Source organism: Phoenix dactylifera, chromosome 4 (assembly GCF_009389715.1).
Source record: "Phoenix dactylifera cultivar Barhee BC4 chromosome 4, palm_55x_up_171113_PBpolish2nd_filt_p, whole genome shotgun sequence".
NCBI classification, from domain to species: domain Eukaryota; kingdom Viridiplantae; phylum Streptophyta; class Magnoliopsida; order Arecales; family Arecaceae; genus Phoenix; species Phoenix dactylifera.
In genome coordinates this window covers 15,903,504-15,921,863 of record NC_052395.1, presented here as the reverse complement: position 1 = coordinate 15,921,863, position 18,360 = coordinate 15,903,504, and the positions used below count along the sequence as shown (strand labels likewise).

Genomic DNA, 18,360 nt, shown 5'->3' with positions numbered 1-18,360 from the left:
TGGTAGCCTCGGTGGTGTCAGATGTGACGTACTCACATAGAGAGTTCATGTCGGAGCCCAAAAGGGTATCTGAGCTAGGCCCACGGATGGGAAGGATATGAGTAAAACCGGTCGGGGTGCGCAACACACGGTCATTTCTGTCTGCATCGAACATTCTCCTGGTAGGATGGAGGCCCAATGGGGACTGCTATGCGGGGCTAGGCTCGTCCCTTCCTCCCCCCTTCTCCTTTTGGTTTAGCAAAAAACAAAAAAAAATAGAGCCTCAGGAGATGTGCACCTTGTGATACTTGGACCACTTTTATGCAGATAAATTGTATCAACATGAAGCATAGGCTTGTGCTTTTTTTTTTCTTCTCCTCCTCTTTTGGTATAAATAACGGGATGAAGCATAGCCTTTTCACTCAAGATGTTATCATGCATGAAATACATGTAAGACTTGCTCAAATAAGAAGATTTGGAACTTGTGATACTGCATGGTGTATCTGCTCTTTCTAAGCGATTTGAGTCCAGAAAGTAGTTGAGTGAAGATTACAAGCCATGTTTGCTGTAGCATCTGCCATGTGATTTTTCCTTCAGACTGGATGTGAGTAACCTTCCGCGAGGGTCCTGTTAAGCATAGACGTGATTTATTTATTTATTTATTTTTTGATGAAGATTGACGGTCTTTTTCGTGAGATCATTCTGCCATTTTCTAAGCAATGGAGGCAGCATCTTAATTTGCATCATAGTTGAGAACACTATAGCGATTTTGTTCTTTTCAGAGTGGAACCTTTTGTTTCGTTGTTAGTTCGTAACAAAATTCACCTATTCCTTCTCAATCCTCCTTATTATAGGATCATATATACATCCGTCATCTTCTGCAACTCGGACAACATTCATGACTATATTTGTTTGTTAAGCAATCAGATTAGTATTAGTGTGTCAAATTAGAAGATATGGACCTAGCCAAGTGCATAAAAGCATAAGTAAACCATTAGAGAAAACTCTCTCTGATGTGGATATAATTCACATTTGAGGTTTCCTGTCCCTGAAACAGCTGCTGCTTAGGAACCATGAAAAGCAAAATAAGATCATGGAAATCCTAACTTGGAACACCAAATACACAATCAGGTACATCAAAGGAGGAGACAATTTAAGCAATTAATACTTCATTCATGTGCTTCACAAATACAAAATAACACCTCTTCTCCATTCATGTATCTATATTTGTTATGGGGCCTTTGAACCAGTGTCTTGCACTCAGAATCCATGATGACACTGTGAGGATGAATAGGCCACCCACAGCAACTGGAGTGTAATTGAGAGTATCCTTGGTTATGGGATAAGCAACAGGAAGCGAAAATAGTACCGTGATTGTTGCAACCCAGAGGACAGCAACCCAACCCACTAGTATCCCATACCTGCCGAGGTTGAAGGGGCCTGGAACAAAAGATTTGCGTGCTACGGTCACCCGGAAGAAGATGGGCAAAGCATAAGCAATGTAGAGTGCAATTGTAGCTATTGACGCCATAGCCTGGAATGCCACTAAGCTTCCAAGAGACTGTTAAGAAAGGATATGAGAAAAGAGATAAGCCATTGAGCAGGGATTCTTACACTTACAAGGAGTGAGAATGCGCATCCAAAAGAAATCATGGGACTTGCAGGAATTCCACAACAAAATTGAGAAAACAAATAATAGAACTTATACCATGCAAAATCATGGGACTTGCAGGAATTCCATAACAAAATCGAGAAAACAAATAATATAACTTATACCATGCAAACATCTACGTAAATAATTGATGATTCTCGTATAACGCTCTTCTTTCTTTCTCCACCTACCCCCTTTTCCTCTCTTTGAGGGAGCAAGGGTGGTTGAATCGGATATAACCTTTGATTCTGTTCTGTTGCTTTCAGTCATTTACTGAAAATTTCATGAGACCGGTCTGCGTTTGCATGTGTAGTTTTGTATGCAAGTACTGTTTGAAGGCACATTCTCACCATGGATCTGAACCTGATTTCCTGGCCAGTTTAGCCAGTCCATTAGCAGCAGATGACTTCTAAATAAGGTGATTTTGTATACCCATTAGGTAATAAGCTAAGCAAAATTTGAGGGGGTTCTTTTGCTGCATGTCACATTTAGAGTGCTCTGTTGCTAAACAATGACTGTTAGTCCAGAGTCCAGGGCTACAGGTTCACAATTTAGGAGACTGACATTGGGAAACTGAGTTATGGAAGAAAGAAACACTTCATTTGACAAAATGCCAATGTCAATTTACGCAAATGCAGGTGACCATTGTGCCAAACAGAGTAGCAAAACTTGAACACATATTTAGGGGCGAAAAATCTGATGCTAGAAATAAAAGATACAGGTAATCCCCTTAAATATTTGCAAGCATTATAGCAGGGAAGTTAACAAGGCATCAATCTCCAAGGATCCAAATTTGACACTGTAACTCGTGCAGGTATTTGTTTTTTCATATGTTACAACACCTAAAATTTTGATATGATTCCGTTGGAAGAATTAAGCACCAGTAACTTGTGACCTCTTATCATCTAGGGGCTAGGTTATTCCATGATTGCATGTGCATGATACACAAGCTATATCCAAGTAATATTTCAATCATAGTCATAATATATGCATGATGAAACCAGAAAGTGGGCGAGCTTAAACAAACAAGGCAGATCAACAGAAAATTCATTACCGTCAAAGCCATACAGAAAGATATAAATGCTGAGAGCCAAACTGCATTTAATGGTACTTCTTGCTTGTTCACTTTATGCCACAATGATGATAGCGGCATTGCTCCATCTCTTGAGAATGCATATGCCATCCTAAATTTGAGGAAACAGTCAAACAATAATTTTTTGGCATCTAATGATTAAAATCTAAAGGCAAAAAACAAAAATAAATCGACTCGGATTTAATCCCTTTTAAGAGAGAAATAATAGATAAACATTTCAGATATTAATTAGAATAAAAGTCATGTTTACCTAGAGTTGCTTGTCACTGCGCTTATACCACAAAAAAATATAGCAACAGCAACAATTCCCAAGCAAATGATGCCACCTACACCACTGCCATATCTACTCTTAAAGGCAAGGTAGAAAACTTCTGCAATTGCATAACCTCCAGCATCATTGTCAGTGCTCAAAAGATATGGAATGTTCTTAACTGCAAATGTGATGCCAAGCAGATAGCCCCAGCCTGTAATGATTGATATGCCAATGGCACTGATTATTCCTTTTGGTCCATTCTTATCTGCGTTTTTAGTTTCCTCCGTCTGGGAAGAAAAGATATATGCTAAAGAACCAATTTAACATTTGCATAAGATCTTTATGAAACAACCAAGATTAATAGAACATGAGTATATGATAGTAGATGAAGGAAAAGAAAACCAAATTTTGGGCTTTAGATTAATTTATGTCAAAGTAAGAGAACTTATATCTGAAGTTAGATGCTTTGAGAAGATTTAAGATGGAAGTGATGAAGAAGGACTATCTCCTTACGACAGAAGAAAGAGGATTCAGTGGAAATAATGCCAAAGTATGGCAAATCTAGTTGGATATGTATCAATTATGAAGGTATAGTCATTAACTTCTTGATAAATCTAATATCTAACTTGAGCAAAGTAAAACACTACAGGAATAATTCTTACCATATGAGCAGATGCATCATATCCTGCCAATGTGTATATACTTAACAAGAGTCCCAAAACAAAAATGTATAGTTTGCTGTGGATTCCAGCATCATTTTCGGTGTTGAAATGAGAAAACACAAAATCTGCACTGGCCCTCTCAGTAGCAACAGCTGGTATAAGGATCATAAGGACAAAGACACCTGAAGAGAACAACTTCATTAGGTAACCAAGTGGAATATTGTTTCAATCTCTCTGATGACCTTAGAAAAATTTAAAAATGGGAAGTATGGTCCTACCTAAGACATTCCAGATAGCTGCAAGCTGTCCAAAGAAAGATAACCAGGTAATTGACAGACTGTTTATTATGGCATGAATCAGCAGAATCCCCCCATGAAACCCGATGACCACATACTTGGAAGCCAGGTATCCTCCTCCATGGTTTCCACCAGTGCTAAGTAAGATAATTACTTGCAATAGTTGTGCAAGTGAGAAATCTATACTAGTAGTGCCTGCCCACTGCAAAACAGAAATTTTTTAACTGCTCAGAAGAATATAAAAGGGTTGTTTAGCTCCAGTTGAGGTATGCTCTCCACTGGACAATAGAGGCTTTGAACTTCAAACCAAATAACTTCTGGTATTACCTGTCCAACAATGTTAAACCTGCATGAAAATCAATAGAAATTATTAGCTCACAGAGAGAGCACTAATCTAATGGATTATATGGTCATATGCTAACAATTTTTTTTAATTTATTTCATTTCAAAATAAATGCATAAAAATGGCTTATCTTTCAAGCCTTTGCAAACTCAATTTTTTTAGATAAACCAAAAGCTCTAAGTCACCTTTTCACCTGAAACATTTCTAGTAGCAGATATTATATTGTAACATCTGTTACAAAATGATACAGTTTTGCATCATTCTCAGAATCTATTGCTTAAGCAAGCCTCTAGCCTACAAGAATACAGTCCAAATGAATTTTTGGCCTAAAAGAGACCAATTTGCTCATATCATGCAGCAGTTTCAGTTCAAGCTTTAAGATCAATGCATGACAACTATTCTGCTTTGTATACTCCTTTATCGGTCCTACCAAATTTAAAGTTGAAAGCAAAGTTCGCCATCTCGGTACCGGACCCGTATCGGTGCAACGCTAGCATAGTATCGGTATGGTACAGTACGAAATTTTTTTGTTATACCGAGTGTTTATACGCCATCCGTATTGGGTACCAGTACCAAATTGGTACGCCCCGTACCGTCCGATTCAGACTGGTACAGCATACCATGAGTGAAAGAGAATGTAACATGTTGACAAAGATGCAGATTCCACTGATCTCTTGAAAAGGGGGGGGGGGGGGGGGGGGGGTGATCTGGTTCGATTTGAAGGATCATGTAAAATGTGCATCTGTGATGAAGAAATGTCCACATTGAATCACTCACGAGTCACATCCAAACTAGTATACTAAAACTATTACATCCATCTTTCAATATAAGCTTTGGAAAGAATCTCATGACTGACAAGTCTCAACTGCCTTTGTTGGATGGAGTAAGTATAAAAGTTGGGAGTCACATGCACTTTAGACAGGCGTCTAAACTGTAAAAATCAAGAACCTCTTTTCATGCAAGGCAATAACACGTGGATATAGATATTTTAAAACGAGAACCAAAAATAAAAAATTATTTTGCCAGATATGCAAAATCTTAACTTTTGCTGCAACATGAATCAAACTTCTTATCCAGTGGTGGAATGTCAAACATCCAATAACTAAATTATTTATCTTATTTTATTGTCTGTGTACTTTGGAATGTCATAGATCCGATAACTGAAGAGATTGAATTAAGCAGCAAATGGTTACACCACTCCTACGCAACCAGGGAAGTCATGGTATTTCCTGAAAGAAACTAGCAATTTGATATATTGATTCCATTGTTGACAGGTATTTGTTTGTCCACTCTATGCTTGTTGGGGGGAAAATGGACCACCCATAAATTAAAGCACCCAAATCAGAAGGCTGCCGAACTCAGAAGGCTGCCGAGCACAGAAGGCCGAGCACAGAAGGCTGCCGAGCTCAAAAGGCTGCCGAGCTCAGAAGGCCGAGACCAGAAGGCTGCCGAGCACAGAAGGCTGCCGAGCTCAGAAGGCCGAGCACAGCAGGCCGAGACCAGAAGGCTGCCAAGCACAGAAGGCCGAGACCAGAAGGCAGCCGAGCTCAGAAGGCCGAGCACAGCAGGCCGAGACCAGAAAGCTGCCGAGCTCAGAAGGCCGAGCACAGCAGGCCGAGACCAGAAGGCTGCCGAGCACAGAAGGCTGCCGAGCTCAGAAGGCCGAGCACAGAAGGCCGAGTTGACCTCAGAAGGCCGACCTCGTCGTCTATATGCTGCGGCCATGCCCTGCAGCAGCCTCACCGCACCATGCTTTACTTGCCGGCCACGCCATGACATATCAATCAGGGACCATACCCTGCTACGACTGTCAACGCCTCACCATTTCCAAGAATGTACTGCACTGCGCGCAACAAGCAAGCTCTGGCTACGTGCCATCTCCTCCCATGATGGGAACGGGCCATCCACGGCAACTCATTACTTCACACGCCCACGTCCAATCGTGACGGTAACCCATTAATTCGCCTAGTCACATCACAGGTAACCCTACCACTCTCCCTATAAAAAAGAGGGCTTCTTCCTCCCAAAGGAGGGCTTCGCACTTCGAAATACAGTCCATCTCCTTCTCCAAAATTAAGCCCCCCTCTGACTTAAGCATCGGAGGGCCGGCGTCGGAAACCCCGGCCACCGGCTTTTTGCAGACCCCCCACGGAGGACGCCGCTCGCCGACGGATCGCCGCCCACCAGTGTTCGCCGGAGCTCCTCCTTCTCAGCCAAGTGGTCGCCCTCGGGTCCAATTTCCAGCAACAGTTGGCGCTAGAGGAAGGGCCCGAGTCGTGGCCATGAAGCTAAGGAGTAAGGGAGCCTCTAATGCCTCCCGGCATCGTGTACCAAGTCCTAGACACTCAATCCATAACCCATCACAAAGGCCTCCGGCGGATCCAGTTCCCCAAGTTCAACCAGAGCAGTTCAACCTGCTTGTTCAACAAGTCCAAGCACTCATTGCGGCCGTTCAAGGCCTACAGCAAGCAGAAGACCAACCTCTACTCCCTCCTCACGAGCATAAGTCCTTAAGACGCCGCTCGCGACGTCATTTCTCTGAAGAACGTCGCCACCACCGAAGCTCCCACTGAGCTCGACTCCCAAGCTGGGAGGGCTTGTCACACATCCATTGTCCTGAGAGCTCGCGCCGAAGCCTGACGCCTCGCGTAGAGGAGCATCCATCTGAGGCGGGGTCTGCCCCATGCCAAGTTGCAACAGGAGCCCCATCTGAGCTCGGCAGAAGAGTCGAGGACTTGGAGCGGCAGATACAAATGCTTCAAGACCGAGGCCCAAAGCGAGACATCGACCTTGACTTTACCACAGAGTCTCCGTTCCCTCAATGGATCATGGATGAATCAATCCCCCAGAGGTTCAAGATGCCACAGATTGAGCCATATGATGGCTCATCCGATCCTCTGGATCATTTGCAGAGCTACAAGGCCCTTATGACACTCCAAGGAGCCACATACGCTCTACTCTGCAAAGCCTTCCCAGCAACTCTCCGCAAGGCAGCTCGTCTTTGGTTCTCTGGATTAAAGCCCAGCTCGATTCTCTCCTTTGAACAGCTGGGCAGGCAGCTCGCCACCCATTTTACCACTAGCCGGTGTCAGCGCCGGACCTCAGACTCCCTCTTCACCATCAAGCAGAAGGAGGGAGAATCCTTAAAAGACTATATCAGTCGCTTTACCTCGGCCACATGGGAGGTTCGCGATCTCGACCAGTCAATCGCTATGTCGGCATTGAAGACTGGAGCTCGGTCCTACAAATTTCTCTTCTCCATCGAGAAGAGCTTCTCCACCGACTTTGTTGAAATGTTGGCCCGAGCTCGCAAGTACGCCAAGGCTGAGGAAGCCATGGCCTCTCGGCGGGAGGCAGCCGAACAACCTGCCAAGATGCAGAAGAAGCACCAGGAGCACTCCCAACCAAGGGCATGAGAAAGAGCCTCCTTGGCCCAAGAGCCTAGCTCGCCCGGGGTCTCCCCTCCAAAAATTTCAGACGTACACTCCTCTCACATCCACCCGAGCAGAGATTCTCATGGAGATTGAGGGTCGGGGCTACCTCCGACCTCCATTGAGAATGCGTCCAATAGAGTCGCGGAAGCACTCGAAAAAGTACTGCCGCTTCCACCGAGATCGTGGCCATGATACGGAGGATTGCTACGAGCTCCGTGATGAGATCGAAGCACTTGTCCGCCGAGGTCGGTTGAGTTATTTTGTCCGTGATCATGCCTACAGGAGAGAGCCCGAGGAACAAAACCCAGTGCCGCATGAGGAGCAAAATGACAACTGACCTATCGCGGGCATCATCAATACCATCAGAGGGCGGGCAAGTAGAGCCACCAGAAACTCCGAGCTTGGAAAAAAGAGCTTCCTCAAAGCATCCGTGCACTGTGAAAGTCACATCTCCTTTTCCGATGAAGACCAAAAGGGTGTTGAGCCCTCTTTATGACGACGCTGTAGCTATTTCCCTCATCATTGCAAGGCTTTAAAAAGGATTTTAGTACATAATGAAAGCTCGGCTGATGCCTTATTTTGTATGCTTTCCAAAGGATGAGCGCTCCTCTGGCTAGATTCATAGGAGATTCCACCCCAAGAAAGTACTATGAAGTTAAATCCTCTCATGGTCCAGAAGGCTGCCGAGCTTAGAAGGCTGCCGAGCACAGAATGCCGAGCTCAGAAGGCCGCCGAGCTCAGAAGGCCAAGCTCCGAAGCCCGCCGAGCTCAGAAGGCTACCAAGCTCCGAAGCCCGAGCTCAGAAGCCCGAATGCAGAACACCTCTCCCAGAAAATCGAGCCAAAGAAAGCTAGTGTTAAGCCAAGTCCTGAGGGACTTCGAAGTTCGGAAGCCATCAAAATATCTCCAAAAGATACAGGATGCCACTTTGGTTTCAAATAATTTCAATATTTTATCTATTTTCAGGTCGGAGAATCCAAAAAACGACCTACGGGTATCTCTATCTCCAACGTCGCCCTGCTTCGAATAGGGCGCACGATTGCCAACGGACGAAGTTCGTCTCCTGTATGTGTCTCCAATGATGCCCCGACTAAGCTCGGGATGCCAACTCGACGACACTCGATGCCATTCGACGACACTCGACGCCATTCGACGACACTCGACGCCACTCGACGACACTCGACTCCACTCGACGACACTCGACGCCATGTCAACGCCGTTCAACGCCTCCTACGACAACACGCCCCGATCTGAGTGGGGGCACCCTGCTGAGTCGACCACAAGCCAAAGAAGGCTGCTGAGTCGACCTGAAGCACTTTAACTCCAACTGCATGAGAGGTACACCCTACTTGGCACGCACATCTCCATATACATTTGGCTATATTACAGGATGATCGACGACTGGACTACTTCCCTCGTCCGAGCCAAAAAGCAGCTCGGACTCGAAAGTCGGGGGGTAGTGTTGGGGAGAAAATGGACCACCCATAAATTAAAGCACCCAAATCAGAAGACTGCCGAGCTCAAAAGGCTGTCGAGCATAGAAGGCTGTCGAGCTCAGAAGGCTGCCGAGCACAGAAAGCCGAGCTCAGAAGGCCGAGCACAGAAGGCTGCCGAGCTCAAAAGGCTGCCGAGCTCAGAAGGCCGAGACCAGAAGGCTGCCGAGCACAGAAGGATGCCGAGCTCAGAAGGCCGAGCACAGCAGGCCGAGACCAGAAGGCTGCCGAGTACAGAAGGCCGAGCTCAGAAGGCCGAGACCAGAAGGCTGCCGAGCACAGAAGGCTGCCGAGCTCAGAAGGCCGAGCACAGCAGGCCGAGACCAGAAAGCTGCCGAGCTCAGAAGGCCGAGCACAGTAGGCCGAGACCAGAAGGCTGCCGAGCACAGAAGGCTGCCGAGCTCAGAAGGCCGAGCTAACCTCAGAAGGCCGACCTTGTCGTCTATATGCTGCGACCATGCCCTGCAGCAGCCTCACCGCACTATGCTTTACTTGCCGGCCACGCCATGACATATCAATCAGGGACCATACCCTGTTACGACTGTCAACGCCTCACCATTTCCAAGAATGTACTGCACTGCGCGCCACAAGCAAGCTCTGGCTACGCGCCATCTCCTTCCATGATGGGAACGGGCCATCCACGGCAACTCATTACTTCACACGCCCACGTCCAATCGTGACGGTAACCCATTAATTCGCCTAGTCACATCACAAGTAACCCTACCACTCTCCCTATAAAAAAAAGGGCTTCTTCCTCCCAAAGGAGGGCTTCGCACTTTGAAATACAATCCATCTCCTTCTCCAAAATTAAGCCCCCCTCTGACTTAAGCATCGGAGGGCCGGCGCCGGAAACCCCGGCCACCGGCTTTTTGCAGGCCCCCCACGGAGGACGCCGCTCGCCGACGGATCGCCGCCCGTCAGTGTTCGCCGACGGATCGCCGCCCGCCAGTGTTCGCCGGAGCTCCTCCTTCTCAGCCAAGTGGTCGCCCCGGGTCCAATTTCCAGCAACAATGCTAATGCTCATTGGATCAATTAGAGACCAAGTTCCCCCTAAGAATGACTGGCTAATAGCTCTACTTGGTAATAAAATCAGTAGTCTTCAGGATCAACAAGCAATATCAGCAACTAAAATTGCAAGCTCTTTGGAAGAAAATTATTCAATTCAAAAACTATCCAGGTTCTAATTGCTGGCTTCTGTGCAACACATCCTATATAGCACAAAGAGTTTTCTACACCCCAAACAACAAACAGCAATAAAACAAAGAAACAGAGACCAAACAGCCATAACCAATAGTAGTACCAGCCAGTAATCCATGAAGCAAATGGGCCCCACTTGTTCCTCGATAGCTTAGCACTCCAGTAGTACAGACCGCCAGATGTCGGGTATGATGAGCAGATTTCCGCCATCGAAAGGCCAACAATCATTGTAAAGAACCCAGCGATAAACCACCCGAATGTCATGGCTACAGGCCCTCCAAATTTCAGACCGGTGTTGTAAAGGGTGGTGATACCAGTGAGCACTGATAAGATCGAAAATGAGAAGGCGAAGTTGGACAACACCCTGCAATTCCCCAACGCTACCCATGAATCCAAAACACACACACACACACACACACACACACACACAAATGCAACCCAAGCAAGGAACCGAGCATTTGAGTCGAGATAATTACGAGAGATCGCGTTTGAGCTCCTGCTTGTAGCCAAGCTCGTGGAGGCGAGCATGCCCGGTATCCATGGAGGAGTCGACATCACTCCTTGTGGAGCCATTGGTCCCATCCTTTCCCCAGACCATCTCTCTATATGACCACCAGAAGGACGCTTCCTTCGAAGAACGAGAGATGGTTAGGGGTAAAAGAAGAGACCAACCTGCGCTTCCCTGAGCTCGCTCCGTGTCCCAGAACTCCAATAATCCAGGTGGGAGGGGTGTTGACAAGTAGATTGCAACCCGCTCAAAAGATCTTTCTATCATATAGGAATCTCTGCCCACCGGTGCGAACTCCAGATATAGCCGAAGACTCTGACCAACCTCTCGTCGGTTTCTCACCACCGTATCTTTTACTCCGTCTACACTTCCTTTTGACTTTATTATTATTATTATTATTTATTTCCACAATGGCGGCTCACACCGATTGATTGAGCGCGAGCATAATTAATAAAATTAAAAAAAATTGACAAAGAAGAAAAGAAATAGACTTATGACTTCCTTAGAGGATCTCTCCTTGATAATGTGCAGTATAGAAGGCGACCCAGCCAATAACATTGTTCGCCTTCTGAAAGAAAAAGTAGCCTGAAAGGAGCCAAATCCTCTCGAAAGCCTGCATATGTCTTGAAGCAGCAGGTGCCGGTCGTCATTGCTGTACTGGCCTTGAATCCACTCGATTACGATAGCCGAGTCTCCTTTAAGTAAATGCTATATGCACCGAGAACTAGCCTTGCATGGGTGATGCCCTCCAATGCAACTCTTAGCTCTGCTTTGATGACAGTCGCATGAAAAATACGCGGACCTCCAGCTGCGACAAGTCTAAAGTCATGATCTCGGATCACAAAGCCCACCCTCCTCTACCTCCGCCCTTAGAAATATTGCCATCAAAGTTTACCTTAAAAAAGCTAGGGTGAGGGCTATAGGAGACAAAAGTAATCATGGTCACTGCAAAAGTTGAGTGGTAGTCCTAGATATCCCTAGCCAACCTAAATAAAACCACTGTAGTAGTACTGGTGATTTCAACAACATGAAGTAGGTGCTCTATCCACCACGGTCCTCGGGTGCACTCTTCTGTCCTCGAAGATTTAGGCATTTTTGTCCAGCTATATGTGATAGACCACGTAGGCATATTTGATATCCCACTCCACAGTGTTGGGCCTCCGCAAGGACTCCTTCAGATGGCCTAAGAATTCCTCCATCGAGGTTGTAACCTATAACGTACTATGTGAAGCTATAGCGCATCCTTAAATCTGAGCCGCCTGTGGGCATCTAAAAAGAACATGACTGATAGACTCCTATATGTCAAGGCACCCCTCATAAAGTGAAGTGGCTCTCACTCCTCTTTTAGCCAGCACGCCTCTGGTCGGCAAGCATTCCCATATCACCTTCCAAATGAACAAGGCAATATGGGGGTGGATACGCATCCTCCAGATCCAACCCCCATCAATTCTTGGAGTCATCCCTCTTTTGACCAGGTCATATAGGTCTTGGGCACTTATGTTCGACCTCCCAGTCGCTCTCCATACCCTCCTATCTGCGGTCTCCTTTGTGGGTATAGATGCTGCCAAAATCCTCTCAGCCAACGGATCCCCAAAGGCACGACGAACAAGACCCTCATTCCATCTTCTGTCCTTTAGGACAATCAGATCACAGACTTTACATCTGGCAAGGCACCCTGGGTCAATCATGGTAGGCCACCAGCCGAATGGTTGCTCTGTCAGCCATATGTCCTTCAGAACATTAATAGTCCGCCCATCCCCAATTGCCCATCTGATAGAAATGTGCACCATCGGAGCATGGGCACAAATGATCTCCTCTAAATGAAAGAGCTGTGACGCCCAGTGCGAAAGTCAGGTCCAACGACCGGATCCCTCGTACTTGGCCCTCATCAAGATGCACAAAAAACTCTCAGGTTCTAGGAGATACCTGGTTGCCAGAATCTCTCGCCTCGCAGTCAAGGAGTGAATGCCCAGCCCTCCACTACTGGTCGGCTGACAGATCACATCCCATGCTAGTAGGTAAATACTGCTCCTTCCCTCTCATCTTCCCTAGATAGAACTCTTGAACAACTGCTCTAGAGTCCTTAGTGGTTCTAGAGGCACGATGGTGTTGGACAGCATATAAACCAGGATCGAGTTGAGTACTAACCGAACAAGAGTGACTCTACTCATCATAGATAAAGCGCTTGTCTGCCACTCCTCCAGCCTGTGTCTGATGCTCTGCTCGATGGTTGAGAATACCCCTCCACGAAGGTGACGACCAGTAACGGGAACCCTAAGATATCTCATGGTGCCCCTACTCACCCACACTTAGAATCTCCATGATAGTTGCCTTCAACCGTGGCTTGATCCTCGGGCTGAAGCAAACATATTAACTTATTGCTCGGAAGCCCCACAATACTCCTCTAAAATCCTTCGAATTGCCTGTGTTGACTGTGTTGTCGCTCGGACCAGAAGCATACAATTATCGGCAAACAATAGATGCGAGATCTGGATAGAATCCGCCATCGGCCTATAAGCCTCCACAACTTGAATCTCAAAAGCATACCAGAGCGATTTGGACAGTGCGTCTACACAGATGATGAAAAAGGGGCGAGAGCGGACAACCCTGCCGCAGATCGACGGAGGACTCAAAAAACTGCATGGGCATGCATTCACCAGAATGGCAAAGGAAGGAGCCCGAATGCACCTCAAAATCCATCTGATCCACTAAAATCCGAAGCTCTCCAAGGAGTGAGTCAAAAAATTCCAGCTCATTCTATCATAGCCTCTGTTTGTTAAGCTTGATACCCATTAGACTCCTCTAACCTAAAGCTCTCTGGAGGTCGAACATGAACTCATGGGCTATAAAAACATCGTCGATGATGCTTCGTCCACCAACAAAAGCCTCCTGCTCAGGACTGGTGAGCCTGGGCAAGATACCCCTCAACCTCTTCACCAAGATCTTCGCAATGGTTTTATACAAAGTAGTGCATAGGCTGATCTGTTAGTAGTGGCTTGGTTCTATGGCGCCCTACCTCTTCAAAATCAGAGTGATGAAGGTATGCTTTCAGTCATGAGGCATCTTTGCAGAAATAAAGAATTGCTGGATAGCCATGGCCACATCCTGCCTGATAATATGCCACTACCTTCTGAAGAAGACTTGAGGAAAACCGTCCAACCCCGGGGTCTTGTCCTCGACCAAAGACCAGAGAGCCTCTTGGACTTTTATTGCTGAGATCGGCCTGACCAACAATGCATTCTCTTCCTCTGATACCCTCATCAGTGGTGCAGGCTTGTTAGGTGACCCCCTGCTACCTAACTGGTCCGTCCACCTGGATCTGAAAAACTACTCCAGTATCCTCCTAATGGTGTCTGAGTCATCTATCATCTGCCCACTACTATCCCTAATGTTGTTAATTTTATTTCTTTGTCTCTAGATGATTGTCAATTGGTGGAAGAATCTAGTATTTTGGTCCCCCTCCATAATCCATGATATCCTCGATTTCTGTCTCCAAAGGATCTCTTGCCGTCGAAGGAGTAAGTGGTGTATGAATAACTGCACCATGAGCTTCTCCTATTTTTCTTCAGTCAAGCTCCCCCTCTATTCTTCTTGAGACTGAAGATTAGCTATAGAGGCTTCTGCCTCCTCCACCATTTTGAAAATGTTCCCCACCTCTTTCCGATTCCATCTACGTAGCCGGCGTTTGGTCATCTCTGTTTGCGGGTCACCCTGTACATTACATCCCCCCGTACTGACATCTGTCATGCCTTCCGCACAACATACCATGACCGAGGATAAGAGATCCAAATCTTCTCAAATCGAAATGGACTGCGATAAGAGGTAAAGGTCGAGGTACTAACTAGGATAGGGCAATTGTCCGATGCTATCTGAGGCAGGTGGCTCACCCGATAATTCGAGTATCTCTAGATCCAGCTGGCTGTGTCAAACACTCTATCGATCCTCTCCCATACTCTCACTTGGCCCAACCTATTGTTGCACTAGGTAAATCTCGGCCCGATGAACCCAAGGTCAACCAAGCTATTGGCCATAATGAAATTCTGGAACTCTCTGACTTCAATCTTGTTGGTGAAGGCCTTACCCCTCGCTTCTCCTGAGGGCCATCAATACAATTGAAGTCCCCCGCGACCACCGTTGGGTATCTCTGCTGATTACCTCACCCCATAGCACCTATCTCTGACTCTCTCCCTCAGGTCCTGCCTTCACCGTAGCCCTAGCCACTCCTTCTTTCGACCCCCACCTCCTGTTTGGCCCATGTAAGGCCCGCATCAGCTGAAGAACCACCTCCCATTATCGGCCCGTATTGGGCCTAACCCATCCTGAGAGGGCACTATGCTCTCATATTTGCCCTCCCTCTCTACCACAATCGTCTCAGCTTCCGTCATCCCCCCAAGGTCGGGCGCCTCCATAGCCACCTTTTCTCGGGCCACAATTGGCGTTGTCGGCCCTCCGCACCAGCATCGGCAGCGCCACTCGCCGAAGCTGCTAGCCCTCCCTCGTACATCACCACTAGGTTCACCTCTGGAAGCCGTGGGGAAGAGTCGCCGATCCCACTTTGCTTAGCCTCGCCACTGCCCACCGCCTCAGTGGGCTCCTGATCTGTTGGCGATCACTATTGCCTCCAGGAACCCGAACTTAGGGGTGGCAAAATATGACCCGACCCGCCAACCCGACCCGTGTTCGACCTGCCATAAACAGGTTTGGGTTTGGCCTAAACAGGTTTGGGTCGTAAACAGGTCGACCCGTTTAACCTGTTTATTAATTGGGTTGGATACGGATTTTAGATGTCTGACCCGTTTAAACCGTTTAACCCGTTTAACTGTTGGGCAGGTTAAACAGGTCTAAACAGGTTAAACGGGTTAAACAGGTTAAACGGGTTAAATAGGTTAAACAGGTCTAAACAGGTTAAACGGGTCTAAACAGATCTAAACAGGTCGGGTTGGGCAGGTTAAACAGGTTGGGTTGGACAGATTAAATAGGTCTAAACAGGTTAAATGGGTCAGGTTGGGCAAACATGTTAAACAGGTCGGGTCGGGTTGGGTAAACAGGTTACCTGTTTATTAAACAGGTTAAACGGGTTGGGTCGGGTTACCTATTTAATAAACAGGTCAAGTTCAGGTTTGTAATTCCTGATCCGTTTAATAAACAGGTCGGGTTCAGATTTATAGTTTTCTGACCCGACCTATATTTGACCCGACCTGTTTATGCCTGACCCGACCCGATTGCCACCCCTACCCGAACTCCCTCGCTTGAGCTGGAGACACGGGCCGCAGAAGGTTCAGCCCAGACTCTGTCGTCCGACTCTTCTTCTGGTTCTTCGGTTGACCACCGACCCCAGCCCGTTCGGCCTCACCACCGTTCGATCCTTTTCCCCCGATGGTCCCAACAGCCAAAGCCTTACGAGCGGGTAGAGGGCTCCCGTGCTGCTAGAGATCGCGCCCTCCTGTAGAAAACGAGGGCCCTTCGTTCGAAGAAGAAGATGAAGGCTGTTGGAGGCCTAGCCCAACCTCCACCGGCCCGCCCTTTGCACGGGCCTTGGGTGTGCTCTGAAGGCCCAACCCAACCTCCGGCAGCCCGTCCTTCGACCAAGCCTTGGATGGGCTCCTAGCTCACTTCATTGGGTCGAGCCCGAAACCAGCCTCTACCATAACGGTGTCGGCCTGGACTGCCTTAGCTAAACCTAGCAGGCCCAATGCTTGGGCTCGACCATACCACTGCTTTGAATCAAATCAGACTTAATGCCCAGAGCGAGCTGACTCACCTCATCGCTTGAAGACGCCGAATCATCGGCTAGAACCCCCTTCTCTGGCGATCTTCTCTGAGCCATCTTGGTGGGCTTCTGTCATCCATCTGAATTCGATGGCGACTCGGGAGAACTCGGTCGATTCCTACGGAAACTCGGCCTAGAGTGGGTGTAGGACGGACCCGAGGTCAACTCAGGGGCGGAAACAATCATCCTCCTTGGTCGGATCCTAGCATTGGCTGCCCTCGATTGCCAGATTCGGTTGGTAACCAACCATAGCCTAAAGACCGGGCGGCGGCCCCGGTCGAACCTCTCCATCTCTAGTTGAGTCAGCATCTCCGTGGTGGTCTCCACGACCATGGGCACCGGAGACGACCTGGCTCAGCTCCCTCCATCAAAGTTGGCACGGGGGAAGAATGCCGACACTAGCCTTCCTCATGGTCGATCCGGGCTTATCCATAGCAGAATGCCGACAGGTTCTCATATACGAAAGTCCACCAGAAGTTCTGCGACTCCCTTTTGATGAAGACGCCTAGTTTGAGGGGGTTTAGGGCATTGAGTTCTACCTTAACCCTGGCATACCTGAGTTTCTGAAGCTGGTCGGTGAAGCAATATAGGGCCAGCAGCTGGCCAGCCGCCGCCACGATATCCAGGATCGAGTGTCCTCCTAGTTTTCTAGAGGGAGACAATGGAGCTGGATCCACACCACCACCCGGTTCACTGAGTTGATGCCGGAAACGAAGTCCGGCACCCACATATCCATGGCCAGTAGCTGGCACACCACTAGCCATGGGTCGTTGGCCAGTACCGAGTCCTGGTCGTCCTCGCTCTTGAATTAGAAGGTATGGTGCACCTCTGCCATCGGGAGTGCCTCCACCTCATAGTCGAGCTTGCCCCTGAGATGTAGCTCCCAAGCTACTTACTTCGTCGGGACTCACCGCCCCAGACTGCGAACAATCACCGTCATTGAAGACCACACCCTTCTAGACTTCTCCACCCGCTCCGATGGCAACTCGAGTACCTCCATGAAGTGATGCTGGAGGATCTCAAGCTCCTTCTCTGATATCTGGTGGTTGGTCCACGCCGGTTGCTGCACCACCGTCAACCACGAGGAAAGCATCTCGGCCACCCTCGGGAGCGGCCGATCTTCGCTTCCAGATGGCCCCTTCGCCGATCTCGCTCTGCAACCCTCGTCCACCACCGTCTTCCTCATCACATTGGTGTTCCGATCACCCATCTACAGTGGATCCCTAGGTGTTTGATGAAAGGTCCCAGAAGTTGCACGAAGTTTGATGCACTCACCATCCGGTCGCACTAGGCTCCAATCAAACGAGAAGCCAATCGAAGCAAGTACTGATGGACCGAAATGTGGAGGGCTAGATTGATTGATAGGAGAATCTTTGAATTATAGTAGTGAGTAGAATATGGTAAGATAATATATTAGGAATCCCCAAGCAAACGGATCCCGATCGCTGTTGTATGGCCGGGATTTTTTATAGGATGTCGAGAGATATCAATGGGAATTACGTATGGTAAAGGACATAAGCTCGCCAGTTTCGTAGAAATCCTGGTAGCATGGGCTTTAATTGGCTGCCCCAAATCCAAATGGCACTGGTTTTATTATCGGCCACCAAGATATGCCCACATATGAGGTCCCAAATTTAGGTTAAGGGATCAGAGTCATCAAATGTATGTTTGATGATATTGA

General features: G+C 47.6%; 1 protein-coding gene across 1 annotated transcript; it reads right to left on the bottom strand.

Annotated features, from left to right (window-relative positions):
• Window positions 1-984: 984 nt before the first annotated feature.
• Window positions 985-17,443, bottom strand: LOC120110639 (amino-acid permease BAT1 homolog). The gene is made up of 10 exons (XM_039126218.1): window positions 17,235-17,443; window positions 12,436-12,679; window positions 10,878-11,029; window positions 10,505-10,765; window positions 4,262-4,280; window positions 3,917-4,136; window positions 3,639-3,820; window positions 2,974-3,263; window positions 2,685-2,814; window positions 985-1,540 (listed from the first exon to the last, which is right to left on the bottom strand). Exons 1-10 carry the CDS (start codon window positions 17,441-17,443, stop codon window positions 1,193-1,195), a joined length of 2,055 nt encoding a protein of 684 aa, XP_038982146.1. The 3' UTR covers window positions 985-1,192.
• Window positions 17,444-18,360: the final 917 nt, after the last annotated feature.

What these genes read in the sequence shown, in the direction of transcription:
- LOC120110639 (XM_039126218.1), bottom strand. Translation starts at nt 17,443, where the DNA reads ATGGCTAGTGGTGTGCCAGCTACTGGCCATGGATATGTGGGTGCCGGA. An exon ending in GACCAGCTTCAGAAACTCAG is followed by an intron (nt 12,680 to 17,234) that starts GTATGCCAGGGT and finishes CATTTCTATCAG; the next exon opens with ATGGGCAATTGGGGATGGGC. An exon ending in ATGATGCATCTGCTCATATG is followed by an intron (nt 3,264 to 3,638) that starts GTAAGAATTATT and finishes TTTTCTTCCCAG; the next exon opens with ACGGAGGAAACTAAAAACGC.